Source organism: Thunnus albacares, chromosome 7 (genome assembly GCF_914725855.1).
Source record: "Thunnus albacares chromosome 7, fThuAlb1.1, whole genome shotgun sequence".
Lineage (NCBI taxonomy): Eukaryota > Metazoa > Chordata > Actinopteri > Scombriformes > Scombridae > Thunnus > Thunnus albacares.
Genome location: NC_058112.1, coordinates 18,271,349 through 18,287,554, shown reverse-complemented (window position 1 = coordinate 18,287,554; position 16,206 = coordinate 18,271,349). Strand labels below are relative to the sequence as shown.

Sequence of the window (16,206 nt, the reverse complement as noted above, 5' to 3'; positions counted from 1 at the left end):
GATTCAATTCACAACTTTTTTCCCTAAACATAATACTGATATCAAGCAGAAAAAAATCCTGAATGTAGGAAGAGAAAAAAAAAGTGTTTCAAAATGCCTTTAATATCAAAAATGTACATTAAAATGAACAGTGACAAGTCAAATCAATTTACAACAATATAAAATCCAGACAAACCCCATGACAATAACTGTACAGAAAATAAATATACAATTTGAGCAGCAACAATTAACAATTGGTATATAACAAGTTTATAATTTACAACAGTTATGAAAAACCAATTTGACAGTGTAGTGGAAGAGCCATTAGTTTTCTATTCTAGACAGTCCTAGCCCATGTGTGAATAGGCCGGCTTTAAAAAGGGTCGCTGATTGGTTTGCGGGGTCGGGGCGGCCAAGAAGCCTGGTCTCCTGCCTGCTGATGCGTCTCCTGCTGAGCTCCTGGACCCTCGGCCTGCAGACTGGGGATAAGCTTTTGATCCACCTCTAGAGCTGGATGATGACCACGATTTATTGCTGCTGTAGCCACGACTGCATCCACAACACCACCACAGCACAGCACAGCGAGGCGAAAGATAGGAGAAAAAAAAGAAAATAGAGTTTCAGCCATGAAGTGAAGCTTATTTCTAAATGTGATGATGTAATGCGAGTTAAAAACACAATACAGACCCTTTAGAGTTGGTGCTTGTGTTGCCATATCCTTTTTTCTTCTTGGAATACTTAAAGAAAGGTGCTTTTTTCCTCTTCTGTCCCTGTGCGGCCTTATTACGGAAGTAGGTGGAGGACTCAATGTCGTCCTCGTCATCGTAATCTCCTTGTCTTCCTCGTGTCGTGTCGATCCACCCGTCTCCACTGTTGTCAGTTGGTTCATCTACAGAGACAATGTAGGTTTAGTATTAAATGCAGAAGTAAGCAGTAAGTTATTTTCTTAATAGTAAAGGGACAGAGGGTGCAAGAAGTTGCAATATACAAAAACTTAAGTTTGTCCATTACCAGGTAATTGCCACTCTGAGTACTGCTGCAGGACTTTAATCACTTCAGCTCCATATTTCTCCAGTTTGTCTTCAGTCACACCATCAATTTGTAGGAGAGCTTCCGGGTCAGAAGAAAGCTTCTCTGTTGAAAAAAGTTTGACAAGTTATATACTAGTTGTATAATATGAGCAGTTGTGGAATTCAAAAGACTGCTGCTAAATGTCCAACAGTCTTAGCAATAGCTTCAGAAATTACCAGCTATCTTTTTCAAGGTGGCAGTGGAGAAAATGTTGTAATAGTGAATGCCAAATGCTTTGCCCAGCTGCTTGCACAGATCTACCAGCTCCTGCAGACACTTCTGAACCATCTCCTCTCTCTGGGAGACGTTCTTGGCCACAGCAGCTTTACTCTTCCTGACGCTAGACGCGCTCTCTGTCTCATAGAAGTCCACCTGCAACGAGACAAGTGTCAGTTAGCCATTTGTGTTTTGATCAATATCTAACACTATTATCTAAATAAATGTGAGTTCATATTTCTAGCTCTTCACACACAATGTATAATAGGTTACCTGCATGTGTCCAGACAGGACGTTCATGGCTTTTGGTCCTGCAGATATATAAGACACAGCTTGGCCATTGTTGGTGATGTACAAGTCTTCCATCAGGACGTTGTCCAGAACCAGTTTTTTGAAGAGACGGTCAGCATTATGCCTGGAGTAAGCTCCTCCCATCCCGAACATTCCTGTCTGTATCTTGGCAGATTTAGACCCTGAGAGAGAGAAGTTAAAACAATAATATATAAACAAAGCTGTGCAACTGTCAAATGTACAACACATAAAACACCCTAGTTTCATTGTTTTTATTGGAAGCACATGAATGCACTGCAGGTATATACTGTACCTATGAAGATATCCACCAGCATGTTCAGCGTCAGTCGGTTCTGCTGAGCAGTCCTGCCAAACCTTGCTCCGACTTTCTCGCAGTTCTCCTGGACAAACCTCACAATCTTCTTCACGTCTTCAGTAACGTTTCTCATCTTGTATTGCTGCACATATTCAAGCATGGAGACTGAATTATAAATGGCCATGTACATGTTATTTTTTGTGATGAGTTTGATATGTGAAGAACAAAGAAATGACTCCTACGTTTGGTTTGGCACAGTTGTCACAGCTGACGTCAGGGTGGTCCTTACAGAAGCTTTTGTTGAACTTCAGTTCCCCGAAGTACGCGAGCAGCTGAATTCTTCTGCACTCCATCATGTTTTCACAGAAGTGCACCATGCTGTGCAGATTGTTGTAATGAGTCGCCTTGGTGTTTTTATCACCCTCTCTGTCCACTGTGATAAAAAAAAAAAAAAAATCTTTTAGTGTACATGACTAATACATTCTGTAAACATGTTCTGAGTGGTTTCAAGGGACCAAGAATTGACAGAGAAATGGAAAATTTGTCTGTCTATATATGTATCTACAAAATTACATACAGATTTGCCTGAAATAAGGAAGGTCTATTATTTTTTTGCCACATACTGCTGATAATTCTCTTGATGCGGTGAACGTCACTGTAGGAGTAGAAGAGAATACAGTGAGAGATCTCTCCATCTCTGCCAGCTCGCCCGGACTCCTGGTAGTAACCTTCAACTGATTTAGGGAGACTGGCGTGGATCACGTAGCGCACATCAGGCTTGTCAATGCCCATGCCAAAAGCTATGGTAGCACAAATGACCTGGCAGACAAAAGGGGACAGTGACACAAGAGCAACATGGGGTATGTGTGTGTTCTTATCTTCTTAATCTCTCTTAATCTTACTGTTAAAAGTCTACAGTTTGTTCATTTCTTGGTAACTTTATATTATCACTGAGTGAGAGGTGTCCTCACCTGACAGCCATCCTGATTGATCCACTTGGTTTGCACATATTCTCTGTCGCCATCACGCAGGCCCGCATGATACGACAGAGCCAGTATCCCTGCTCTCTGCAGACTCTCAGCCATAGCGTCGCAGTCATTACGGGACAGGCAGTACACAATACCTGAATCACCTGCAACATGCAGAGACAGAGGTTAACCAAGGACAAATTTAGGGATGGCTTCTCGTTATTGTAAGCCCAAACAGGGATGATTAAAAACATAGGTAAGCTGTAAATCATTTGACAAAAACATTGATTCAAAGTTATTTTTTATCGAACTCAAGAATTTGACATGCCTCTATTAAAAACACACGCACAAAAAAAAAAAAAATCATGATCTGCAGTAATAAAATAGTAACATCTGTTTGTGACAGATTAATTTGATCAAAAATATAATAATAGATTGGGCTTCTTGAGTGCAGAGTGATTATTTTGGACAAAAATCACTTCAACATTATTCAGAAATGACAGACCCCAACGTCTTCACCTACAAATCTCAGCTGAATCTTCCAACAAAATATATGCAGCAGTGTTTTGAAAATAGCATGAACCAGGACAGAAAAAATTGTTCTGAGTTACTTACGTGGGTAGTGCTTCTTGATCCAGCTGATGCAGTCCTCATCAACCTTTTTGGGTTTCTTGGGCAGCACAGCGTACTTTAGGTTTATTCTGTTGAAGCTCATGTTAAACCTGAAAATATATTGAAATATAAATGTGCAATTTCTGTTAAATTCAGCAAAACCAAAACAGCACTGCAGTTAAAAAATCTCCAACAGAGGCTGAGGTGGAGCACATACACTTGTGGCCGAGTCATATTCAGCTGGTGTAGGATGTCTTTCTGCACACGGGGGGTGGCGGTGGCTGTCAGAGCCATCATCGGCACATTAGGGAACTTCTCGCGCAGTTCGTGCAATCTCTTGTAGTCTGGACGGAAATCGTGACCCCACTGAAAGATTTAAGGGAAATGACTCACAATGCAAGTTTAAATAAAAGCATCCTGCAGTGTATAAAGTGAGTATAAAGCAGAGGAACATACCTGACTGACACAATGAGCCTCGTCTATGACAAACCGGGCCAAAAGGCCTCGCTCATACAGGTTCTGCAGGGCGGAGATCAGTCTGTTACTTGCACTCACCTTGGGAAGAAAAAAAAACATGCATCAATCCAGTCAGTCATGCAGAAATAATAGTTATTAAAAGCTTAATAAAAGTGAATTATGAAAGCTTTTGTTATAAACAAGCAATATACAACCCTCACCTTTTCTGGAGTGACATAGAGCAGTTTAATGATGGGGTCTTTCCTGGAAAGCTGCATATAAATCCTCCCTGCTTCACTGTCACTTTTATCACCAGACAGACTTGTCGCTGGGATCTAAAATGTGGAACATCACAAAATAACTGATAAACTTTCTGCGTATTAGAATACAGCACATATTGTAACAACTTGTACTTCACTCAGGTTTAAAAGACTAGTGGCAGCAAACATACTTACATCCAGAGTGGTGAGTTTCTGGATCTGGTCTACAATGAGTGATTTGAGTGGGGAGATGACCACAGTGACTCCTGGCGACACGCAGGCGGGCAACTGGTAGCACAAACTTTTACCCCCACCTACAAATACATGTTACAGAGACATTTAGACATCTTCTGTGCAGCTGTTCCATGCGCAAGTTCAATAAAAGTGCTTCTGTAATGCAAGATCACTACCAACCTGTGGGCATCAAAACGAACGCATCTTCTCCCAGAATCGTAGCATTAATTGCTTCTAGCTGATTGAACCTGAACTGATGAAGACCAAAACGCTTGTGAAAGATCTTCATCATCTCCTGTGAGTGGGGGAAGTTGAACCCTCTCAGGCGATCGTGGGCGGGGTTTCTGAAGGTGGGTTCTACAATGGAAAACATTAAAACGGAGTCAGTAAAAATGCACCATAACACATTTATCAAACATCTCAGAATCACTACCAGAGAATATGCTGAGGGTTTAACTTCGTATTCCTGTAGAAGTTATCATTTAATACAATATGTTATTGATATCTTGTAATATTTCTTAGCAGTTCTGGTGTACAGTCAACACATTCCAAATACTGAGAGGCTGATCAAAATAAAAATTTGATGCAAATGAGGTCATTGCACAGAGGTTGAAAATGGCTGAAAACATTTCCGATCCCATGCTGACTTACCAGGGGAGCAGATCTTTGAAGGTTTGGGTTTAGGTGAAGGTGTTGCTGGTTTCTTCTCCCACGAGGACGTGCTCGGTCCCCCCTCTCTCACTGTTGTCATCGCAGTGCTTGAGTTTCGTCCTGACGCTGAGGAGCCCGGGGGTCCGTCATAGTAATCGGGAATATCCGACTCATTAAAGTCATCTATGTCAAAGTCGTCAATGTAAAAGTCATCTGGTTCTATGTCTAGCGTAGCTGCAGTGGTTACTCGGGTATTAGATTTGCTCTGCACAGAATCTTCTGACCTTTTGGGTGAGAAGAAGAGATCTGATCCATCCAGGTCTGTGTTTGTGTTCTTAGAGAAAGTGTGAGATGTTTTTGTGAAGCTGTGGGTTGATGGAGAATCACAGATAATCTCAGTTTCCACAAATGTTTTCCTGCTGTCTTTATTGTGCAAGGGCTTCTCATTAATAATACTGTCAGAGTGATCAGAGTCATAGTCTAAAGAGATGACTGAAGATCTCCTGATATGAGGAGGTTTTTTTGAGTCCACAGGTGCAGAGCTGCTGGATGACATAACACTACAAATATCCCTGCTAAATGAAGATTTTTCTTTAAAGCTGGGTTCAGAAATCACAGTGCTGTCTGGCTGTTGGATCTTCAATGAAGTTTCACCACCAGTTGCAAGAATCCTCTTCCTAGGAGAGAAAGGCAGGTAATTGCAATCATACTGAGTTAAATATCATGTATAACAGCAGATCTGTTTTCAACTCCAATGTACACACCTTTGAGCCCTTTTCAGTAAAAGCTCATCTCCACAGGACAGTGCTATTAGCTCGTGTTCAGGGATGCAATCAACCAGAGCGCAAATGGACTCCATGATACTGAAAAGTTGATCATCTGAGAAGTGATTAGAAGAGAAAAAACAACCTAAATAATGAACAGAAAAAAACATTTGTGATTTGAAGAATAAAACAAGCACAAATGGGTCTGCACAAATCAGTAAAAAGTGTAACACCTACTTGTTTTGCCTTTTGAGTGGTGATCAGAGGGTTCGTGTAGAGTCATGATGGGTCCGTTAGATTGCAGAGAATTGTCTATACATTCAGCATCGGCTAACTTTGATCTGTTTGAAATAAAAGCAATGTTACATCCTGCGAGCTGCAAGGAAAGTGCTACATTGCTCACAGGTTATATCCTGAGGGGTTAAGTCAAAGAACGACTGGACTTGTTTTAGATTCTTGAAGATGTTCCACCTCTCATCTAAAAGGCTTCTTCAGTTCCGACAGACAGGTGTGGACTCCCAGGTATGCTTACACGCTGTTCAAGTCAATCAACTAATCAATTAATTGATTGGCAGAAAATTAATCTTTAACTATTTTGATTATCTAACAACCTTTTTGGTCGTTTTTTTAAGCAAAAATGCCAAATATTTGCTGATGAAAGTTTCTTACTGTAAATGTGATTATTTGAAACTTTTCTGTCGTACATGATGATAAATTTGGATTTTGGGCTGCTGATCGGAGAAAACAAGACATCTGAAGACATCACCTTGAGCTTTAAGAAATAATGACAGCCATTTTTAACAATTGTATGGCATTTTATAGACAAAATGATCAATCAAGAAAATAATCAGCAGATTCATCGTCTACTAGATTCATCGAGTCACTATAATCATTGTACCAACAGAAATGACTGATTAATGCCAGTTTGTGTATCAACTGTTAATTTTTCTTCAAATTAGCATTTATGACCAGAAAAGTGAATTCATTGATGAACAAAAATAGTGAGTCAGTGAGGAACTCTCTGGTCAGTTTCTGTTGTCTTAGCTGAATGTACTTCTGGAAACAGGAAACAAAATGCCCCCAAAGTATTGCATACAGGTTTTCTTAGAGATGAGTCCAAAACCACCAGATTTTATGGACAAAAGTAGGTCATGGCTGACACAAGAGAGATGTTTCTAGCTCTCCCTAATCTCTAGTTGGGGCCAGTCTTCCCAAAGCACAATCACATAGAAAATAAACCAACAACAGAAAGACATAACCATGACCTCAGTAAATTTCCACCACTTGGGAGTTTACCTGTGAATACAAGGGAACTTCAATAAATCTAATAACTATCGTATATATGTTTTACCTTATATGTTGAAATGCAACACTATTAACAATGCATGTCACTATTATTGCATGTCACAGAAAAAAACATGCAGGTTTAGTAAAGTCAAGAAAATGTTAACTGTGATCATTATGGTTTTGATTACAGATAATACACATATAATTTAAGGGTCATCTAATTCACTACAATGTATACTGAACACAATAACTCCTGTGAACAGTGGTAAAATACATAATAAATTGAAAACACTCACCTGGTCTCAATCGAAGAGCTGGTGTAGGAGATCTCATCTGGGATTGGAGAAGGGGGAATGCAATCAAGGTCATCTTCAAATTGTGAGTTTTCATCGAGGTCTATCACCTGTGGGTCAATCCATTTTTTCTTATCGTCTAAAAGGAAAAAAAGAGACACTCAGACTAGCCTGTGTTTTGTTTTTTTATGTAGCTAATTCATTGCTTTCCAGACCCATGTCTGCCCTCCAATGTACAAATAAAATACATAAGCATCAATAAACAGTTTGTTACCTGTTCTTTCCTCAAAGGCTTCGAAGGGAACATTACTGTCTTCTTCACTATCACTCATGACAGACTTCAGATAAGCAGGAGGACGTCTTCTGGTCATTTTAACTGGAGAATCCTCCAGATTGAACTCGACTGGGTCTGTGATTGGACTGGGTCTTGGTGAAACTTCAGCTTTGTCGACACTGTGCTCCAGTTCATCTGTTTCTATACAGGATCCTGTTTTTTCTTCACTAGGAGATAACACTGACTTGTTGCACTTCCCTGATATTTCTGGAGTGAATGAGTTATTTTTTGCCTTGGAAGGAGGTTCAAAGTCATCAAAATCATCCCAGTTGTCCATCGGGAATCCAAGAGATGCATCAAGACTTGTGGAACTGCTGCCAGTGCAGCTAGTAAACTGCTTGTCAGATTTAGTTGGAGCTGTAGACACCCTGCCAGGCACTGCCACTGCTGATGGAGGCTGGACTGCAGGTGCACAGTTACCTGCTGGGCTGATGGAGTCCAACTGGCATTTTGAACTTACAGGAAAGAAGGTGTTGATTTTGGATTTTTGAGGTCTCTCAGGCTTGTTTGGAAATGTCAGAGGAGATTTAGTCACCAAACTGTTCTTAGCGACATTGACATTCCTGTTGGCCAAAACATTTGAGTTGATTACCTTGGTCGGGATTTCCACCTTGGTTGTACCTGACGAGGACTTCTTTTTGAAAGAAAATGCCCTGAAAAATAAATATGAATGATTAGAAAATCTGAGTGATTTTAGCACCACTGATTTTTAAGGAGTTATAATGCAGATCTAATTAGTATTAGCTTGTTGTCTTTTGCCCACCACAACTTTACAGCACTAGAAAAATGCCTCCTAAAAAGAAGGAGATGGACATGCAGTAAGGAGCTTTTCTGATTTTTTATTTTAACCAAGAGACAAGTACTATACTGTACAAGTAAGAAGAAATGTAGCTAAATGTTGAAAATGAGAGCTTTCTACCCATAATTGCTGGCTAACTATCCAACTAACCCCAAGTTGTTTTGCTTTTTACATTGTTCTGTGTTTCTTTTAAAAAACTTATTTATAGCTACTGATTGGGTTAAGTGTGATGATAAACACAGCAGCAGATGATGGTAACAAGTGAGAACAAGTGGCTTGATGTGTGAGGTATCCTGATTCACAAGGCTGATTTGTTTCTGAAAGGATTAATTGATAATGTAAATAATTGTTGCAGCTCCAGTTACTTTTCATTGTATGAGCACGCATGTACCTAAGGCAGAGCTAGTGAGGCAGACAGCGGTTACAAGTGATTAAATCTTTATTGATTTGCTTTAGATTTGTGTTACTCTATTTAATTTGACTTCTGTTTGTGTAATTTAATCCTAGGTATTTGTTAACCAAGGTTGCAAGGTATAATGCTTGTCTCTTATGTATCAGGACTAAAGCCTGCACACATGCCTTTGTTCACATCTATGAGTCCAACACAGAATGTGTTTCTAGCTTCAAGTCCTGGACATCCACATCTTGGAAGACCTCTCAGGGTCCATCGACTCATCAAGAAAGCAAAACAGCGACTGTACTTTCTGAAAACACTCAAGAAAGCTCAGCTGTCTTCACGGATTTTGGTGAACTTCTGTCGGTGCTCCATTGAGAGCATACTGACACAGCATCACAGTAAAGTATGCCTAACCCTGCCCCGCATTGAGGACATCCATCAGAAATGATGTTTGCAGAGGGTAAAGGGCATCATCAAAGACATTTCAAACCCCAACCATGGACTGTTTTACTCCACTACCAAATGGGAGGCAATACACAGTAGAGGCCTTCGCTCCTGCACCAGCAGACTGCTGCTGTTTCTCTGCTGAACTGTAATAGACTCTAATAAACTGAACTATTTATTCACCACAACGTCACTTAATATAACGTACTGCATCACTGCACATGTGTATATCTACGGTATAACTTCTGGTTAGATGACAACTGCATCTTGTTAAGTACATATGCATGTTCAATGACAATAATGTTGAATCTAATCCAATGTAATTAGCTGCAGCAAAAAACCCCAAAAAGCACGTGAGCTCACAGATAAAACGGTCTTTTATGGACTCTATGGTGACTTTATTGACACAAATACGCTCAATTCACCACCAGGGACCTTCACCAACCAGATCAATTAGATGTTTTATCTTGTGACGTAATGATGAAGTGAATCTGTTGTGTCATGTTGTGAAGCTGTTTTGGATGCACGAGGTCACTGGTTAACGGCAAATACACTCAATTTAATGACAGTAACTACCTCTAATAAAGCCAATTCATCCCTGTTGTGTTCGTAAACATTACTGTAGAGTCAGGAGTGTTTATCTATAGTTAGCACAGCTGACAGCTCGAGGCTAACTATTGCTTAGCTGTTGTTATCTGTATCATAGCGGCAGTTCACTTAAGACTTACCCCGATTTGGGTTTAGCCAGAGATAACTTGCTCTGAGCAGCACTGCTGTGCCTCGCCAGCTGCTCCTTCAAATTATTTTGTGGAAGACTGGACATTGTTGGTTGGAGCTGAGCTAGCGAGTGTTAGCTGGCTAGCAGTCCGAGCTTAGTTCACGAAATAGCGGCCAGTTTCTTTAGCTTAACTCGTGACAGCAGATGCGACAAATGGAAGGAGGCTCGCGCTGAGTTCGTCCCTCCTTCGGCTGCAGCTCATTGAAGGTCATTAAAATTAAGACAGTTTTATCTACCAAAGTAGCTGCAACGTTCACTGCAGTACTCTCTTATAATATGCTAGACACAGACAACGTTTTTTGCGCCCATTCAAAACTGACTCCTCATTGGCTGAGGTTGAGCAGCGATGAGGATTCTGGGAAATGTAGTCTTATGAAATGTGCCGCCAACAACACAACATCACGGTAGAGGCGAAACTAACTTTTTGCAAAGAAATTGTTGCTAAATGGTCAATCATGCTTTCGATTGTTTGTTTGTTTTGCATGTTCTTTTAAACCTTCATTGCCTGACTCGAAGATATGTCATCTAACCACAACAGAAGCTTTTAACTTTATTGTTTTTAATTTAATTGTTTGCTAGGACTGGGTGCATTCTGTCTTGTATTTACTTTTATTCTAGTCCATATATCTGTTTATCTATCTTCAGTGTGTTAATAGGGCATTTACATTCAAACATACCAGAATTCATACAGGTTTACTTCTGGTAAATCTTCATAATACCAGATGACAATGCGATGTGCCAATGAAAAAAAAGCAACTTTAATCTTTATAAGTATGGTTCCTAGATTTTAAAAGTTTATTCTCTTTTTAAGATCTCTGGACCACACAATGATCCCTGGCAGGTACAGATATATTGTTATTAAAATGAACATTCAATATTTTAATATTTGAGCTAAGTTACTGTTTATTAAAGTGGATAACTGTAGCCTATTCTTCCTCATATCACATTTTCTTGTTGCAGTGATCCAGTTTTATCCTTATTGGTGGTTTCAGTAAAATTCATTTTGTATTTCTACAGAGGTCTTAAAGTATTTTTATATCAATAATGCGTCCAGTCTAATTCTGGAGATATTTAGATTTTAGAATCATTGATAACAACATGTGATCATTGCAGATTATAACTGCCTTAATCATTATTAATATAACCATCATATATGGGCACCTCGCAGGCAACTACAGCTTACAGTAAAGTGTGATGAAAGACTCAGATTGGACTCAGTGTAATTTATTTGTGAATTGAGTGATCAGTACTTAAATGAGAATCACAGATATATTGATTAATCTGGGTATGACTTGACAAATCTTATAGTGTTCATTGGAGGCTGAGATTCACTTATTCTCAATTTTGCAAAAACCTACTGAACAATAATGCACAGTAGGCTACTGATTATATAAAAAAAAGATCCTGTATCATTAAAAAAATCCTTTGCTCCTTCGCTCCCTTTCCAAGCCTTTTGTAGTTTGCTTTCATGCAGAAATCACACCACCGGGAAAGATGCGCAGGCAGCTAGTCCACACATGTTCTTCCCACGTTCAATGAGGAAATATCTGTAAAAGGAGAGTTATTGTCATTATCCTTTTGTTGGTATACATTTAGTAATATTTCCTGTACGTGATTAAACAGAAGACTTACCCGTCAATCCCCCATCTGGATCCCCATGAGTTCTTTACTATCCAGTAGGGGACACCATTTTCCTCTCCATACCCGACAGCTAACACTGCATGATTCACCTTGTCTGTGGTGTTGTGACATTTAGTGCTAAAAAAAACAGGAAGAGAACAGAGTTACAGTTTCCAATTTTGCACACATGATTGTTTTGATTAGGAATGAGGAACTAAACTACTTCAGTTCAAACAGCCTTACTGACAGAAAAGGCCTTTGTTTAAGGCAGACAGTATGTTAAATCAAATGAAATATTTATAATCCATGCTTTCCCAGACCTTATTTATGACAGTGGTGGTTGGAGGTTAATTTGGCTTTGCCTCTCCAGTCCTGTTTTGTTTCCATTTTTTTATTCTAGTGCAGGATATTTGGCGAAATGTGATCCTAGTAGTTCTTAACTTATGTTGATAAATGCACTAGTAAGTGTGTATGTGTCTGATACACCAATTTAACATTAACTAAATAATAAAAAGAGCCTTTTTTCTAGCAGCAGTAGATTTTTTCTCAGGGTTATTCAATACTGATAAATCAAGGAAGTTTTTACTATCTCATACTATTTTGGCCTCTCAAATATCAAGTGAATTGATGGAACTTATTTGGTAATATTAAGTATGATCAGTGCTGAAAAGGTTGTCAGCAAATCAGTCAGAAATTAATACAAGACAAATTCTCTCCAGTCTTAGTAGGAGGAGGTTGGATTTATAATTTTAAAGACATCAGGTTTTGGATTTGTTGTCAAAGTGTCTGGTTTAAGTATCTCGAACATTTGAAGGTTCACGTAAAATGATATTGTGATATTTTCCTGAGATAAACACTTCTAGATATTGCAAAACTATTACAAAACCTGCTCAATCATTTGAACCATTAAGGGTGGTAATGTGCATGCATTACCAAAATGAAACAGACCTTTGACCTGAATTAGTAAATAAACCTTGCACCTCCTGTTCTTTGTTCACTGATTATAAAACACAGAATAATCTCTTTCCAAGAACATAGATGACAATATTTCAGTGACTTCCTCTCACCTGGTGTACACGCCCTGGTCATAATGCATGAAGTCAGAGGTCACCTCAAAGGCAAAGCTGACAGGATTGCGTGTACCAACAGCATCAACCATCTCCATCTCGTTGTACTAACATAGAAGAAAAAAATGTATCGCTCACATGTGCTCAATAAAGACATGTACCTTGAAGAAAGACATTGGTGTTCACTCACCGCTGTTATGTTCACCACATCCTTCACTAAAACAGCTGCCCGTTCTGGCTGATATTTGCAATCACCTTCCTGATTAAAACAAAAAAGCCATTTAATCTGTCTTTCCAAAATCACTTTTGTTTATTTATTTATTTATTTTTTATGCTATGGGATATCAAATTATGTAGTTACAATGGCCGTGTATGGGTAGTCCTTCTCTGTCATCAGTCCCTTGTTGTAAAAGATGTATTCAAATGCTTGACTTGGAAGACCGCTAGAAGACAAATTAAGAAAAATTTGACTGTGGTGATGCGCACTGTGGTAGTTACAGGAATTTTATCAAAAGGGGAAGCACACATTTGAGTGACTCTTACCCGTTACATCCATGGTTGTTGAAATTCTGGGCGCAGTCCACCAGCTGCTGTTCGGACTGTGCAATATGAAAATTAGGTTACAAATGTGAAAGACAAGAGTGTAGTTTAATATTACGGTTTTTGACCTACAATGACAAAGAAAATGCAATAACTTGGCAGGTGTTATATATAATAAACTAGGTGAATGCTGACACAACATTTAAAATACAATAGCAGCAGTTTTTACCAGTGGTACCAGTTTCCCAGTGGCGATAGCAGTGACAGACTCCAAACAGCCGGTTGTGGAAAAAGTCCAGCAGCTACCACAACCTCCCTTTGGTGCAAAAAATAAAAACAAGGTAAACAATAAGAAAGAGCAACTTGTGAGATAAAACACACAGAGAGGTTGTAGCTGAGGAGGTGTAGCCTCCAGTAGCCTCCACCTTTTGGAGACTGAAAAAGTTTCATGACCTCTCTTGACGCATAGATGTACTGCATTTTATCAACCTGTGACAACAGGCCGTTGCTTGAAATACATTTTGAAATGTCACATTAGGAAAAGCACAGGCGTAAATGAAAAAATAGACGATGGCAGAATCCCATTTAGCTGCTTCAGTTTCAGGGTCCTGGTATGGTATGCCCCCCCGCATTTATGTTAATAGAGTGGACAAAATATTAGGAACACCATTCAATATAATGCACCCCAATACACGACTACCACCCACTACGACCTAAATAATAAACATAAAGTAGAATTATTATCTTTCTGATGATGTCAGCAAAAACTGAAAATGTATAAGCTCCCTAAATGCAGAATTTATTGCAGAGCTTTTGTACTGGATTGCATTAGTTTGCACAGGTATACCTAATGAAGTAGCCAGTGAGTGTAACTATTATTAGTAACATCTGTGCTTTTCCTACTATGACAAGAACAAAATGTCTGTTGTGAAAAGTTTGGGGAAGCTATAAGAAGTGCATGTTTTGTCATGTCTGTCTTTGGTTTCTGTTGTGTAAATGAAATCTGCAAGTGAAACTTTTCCCAAACTGAATGATTGTACATTCAAAATGTATACATGCTTGTACCTACAAGAGACAAAAGGCCTCCCTGTTATATTGCGAGCGTACTCAACAAGCCTTCTTTTAGGCTTCTTCATATTTTTGGCTTGACTAACAAATTTGTTTGAAGAGGCATTCTTGTTTTTTTTATTGCTCCCAAATTAATCAAATGCATTTCCACAGCAAACATTTTGACTTCTCACAGCAGCACAGGTGAAATGTATCACATTAACAATGGCTTTGGTCCAGCAACCATTGCAAATCAGCAGTTAATATGTTATTAGTTACACCTGTGTTAAACATGTCAGAATGTTCTCTATGAAAAATTCAACTACATAAATCTATTAATCTGTAATCTACTTTGTTCCAGTGCTACAATATTGTCAACTTTGAAATCAATAACTGAAAATAGTTATAATAGTGAAACCTCACCTGATCTTTCACATCTGTCACATAATTTCCTTTCTTCCTCCAGTCAATAGAGTCTACCTGTGGTCCCTCGCTGCTCAGAAAGTTCCCTTTGGTGGCAGAGCAGTTCTGTAATAGACAAAGTGTAAAATAACTGCATTTCCTGTTCAAAAAACCCCCTCCAGAAACCCCCAAACCTCTTATAGTCTGTTTCCTTCATTGATGATTTCACCTGTGGTTCACTCAAGAGGAAAGACTCCCGAAATTCACCAAATGTCATGTCTGAAAACTGGTTCAGTCCCACTGCAGGCAGAGATGAAACAATGTTCAATACATTTTACTATATATAAAAAGAAATCAAATTCAATAATAAGGAGTTCCTACTTGTGAAAGAGTGATTTCCCTCATTGTGTTTGTCAATCGTCCTCTTGTTCTCAGTGAATATCTGAAGTCTGTCATAGTACTCCCCCACGTTATACACTTTGTTGTGCTGTCAGGAGAGAAAACTGTTGTTAATTGTTTCAGCCCAATAACAAATTCATTATATTAAGATTAATTACATGGATATATGGGTTATGATCAGCTCATATGGTTGCACAACCAGAGAAGTAACTCTGTTACAGTGATTTTTGCGGGTAACTCCCTAATAGTCTATCTATTGACCCCTTTATTAACAGTGTTTTTTAACGTACCTGCACCATCCATGACTTGAAGTGAAACTCGGCTGAAAGCAGATACAGTCAAAATTAATGCGATTAAGTGATATAAACAATAAGAAGAAACGGATAGGCGCCATGGCAGAACATGAAAGTGAAAGTTAACACGCACAAACACGGTGATCTGACACGGCAAAGTGTACATTATACTATGTAATAGGAAAGATCGCAGAAATTTACCTTGCTGAGACAGGTGAAAAGCTGAAGCAGCGGGCACTAAGATAAACACAAACAAAAAAGTGTTCATCGTGATCACTCATCAAGGCTTCACGCAGCCGAAAATACAGTGAAGCAGATGAGAAAGTCACGAGGTGAACAGCTGCTGGTAAAATCCTCCTACTAATAACAATACATGACAGGGAATGAATCAGCAGATCAGAGTCAAACAACACACCCCTAACTTTTTTATCGCTGTTTTATTCAAATTCCCTTTTTAAAAGGGCCTAATATGTTGTGGGTTTCCCAGCAGGATATCTTAAACAAGACCAACCTGACGTCTATTGGAAAATGTAGGGGGACAAAAAGAAACCTCCAAAAATGCCCTTTTTGCAGGTTTAAGGGTATTAAGGAGCTATATTGGTCGCATTGCCCGAAAATTAAGGTCAGGGGTCATTTGATCATGTTTTGATACATTTGGTGTTTTCCCCCCTATGAATAAAAAGTCATA

The 16,206-nt window shown here is 39.1% G+C and overlaps 2 protein-coding genes across 4 annotated transcripts; both read right to left on the bottom strand.

Annotated features, from left to right (window-relative positions):
- Positions 1 to 91: 91 nt before the first annotated feature.
- blm (BLM RecQ like helicase) lies at positions 92 to 11,270 on the bottom strand. Of its 3 annotated transcripts, XM_044356963.1 has the most exons (22): positions 10,101 to 11,270; positions 8,325 to 8,385; positions 7,673 to 8,234; positions 7,402 to 7,537; positions 6,056 to 6,159; positions 5,819 to 5,963; positions 5,055 to 5,731; positions 4,584 to 4,760; positions 4,365 to 4,483; positions 4,131 to 4,244; positions 3,910 to 4,008; positions 3,671 to 3,819; positions 3,457 to 3,563; positions 2,845 to 3,005; positions 2,497 to 2,692; positions 2,116 to 2,306; positions 1,871 to 2,015; positions 1,540 to 1,739; positions 1,227 to 1,422; positions 991 to 1,113; positions 667 to 868; positions 92 to 528 (listed from the first exon to the last, which is right to left on the bottom strand). In XM_044356963.1, the coding sequence occupies exons 1-22, from the start codon at positions 10,193 to 10,195 to the stop codon at positions 327 to 329; spliced, it is 4,161 nt and encodes a 1,386-aa protein (XP_044212898.1). In that variant the 5' UTR covers positions 10,196 to 11,270; the 3' UTR covers positions 92 to 326. The 3 variants fall into 3 exon arrangements, with proteins under 3 accessions (XP_044212898.1, XP_044212896.1, XP_044212897.1); XM_044356961.1 differs by having other exon boundaries at positions 7,673 to 8,385; XM_044356962.1 differs by having other exon boundaries at positions 5,819 to 5,933; positions 7,673 to 8,385.
- An 88-nt stretch (positions 11,271 to 11,358) lies between these two features.
- ctsh (cathepsin H) lies at positions 11,359 to 15,904 on the bottom strand. The gene is made up of 12 exons (XM_044356964.1): positions 15,720 to 15,904; positions 15,516 to 15,547; positions 15,208 to 15,313; positions 15,056 to 15,126; positions 14,848 to 14,952; positions 13,607 to 13,693; positions 13,381 to 13,436; positions 13,199 to 13,280; positions 13,028 to 13,096; positions 12,838 to 12,944; positions 11,783 to 11,908; positions 11,359 to 11,697 (listed from the first exon to the last, which is right to left on the bottom strand). Exons 1-12 carry the CDS (start codon positions 15,784 to 15,786, stop codon positions 11,628 to 11,630), a joined length of 978 nt encoding a protein of 325 aa, XP_044212899.1. The 5' UTR covers positions 15,787 to 15,904; the 3' UTR covers positions 11,359 to 11,627.
- Between the last annotated feature and the right edge of the window lie 302 nt (positions 15,905 to 16,206).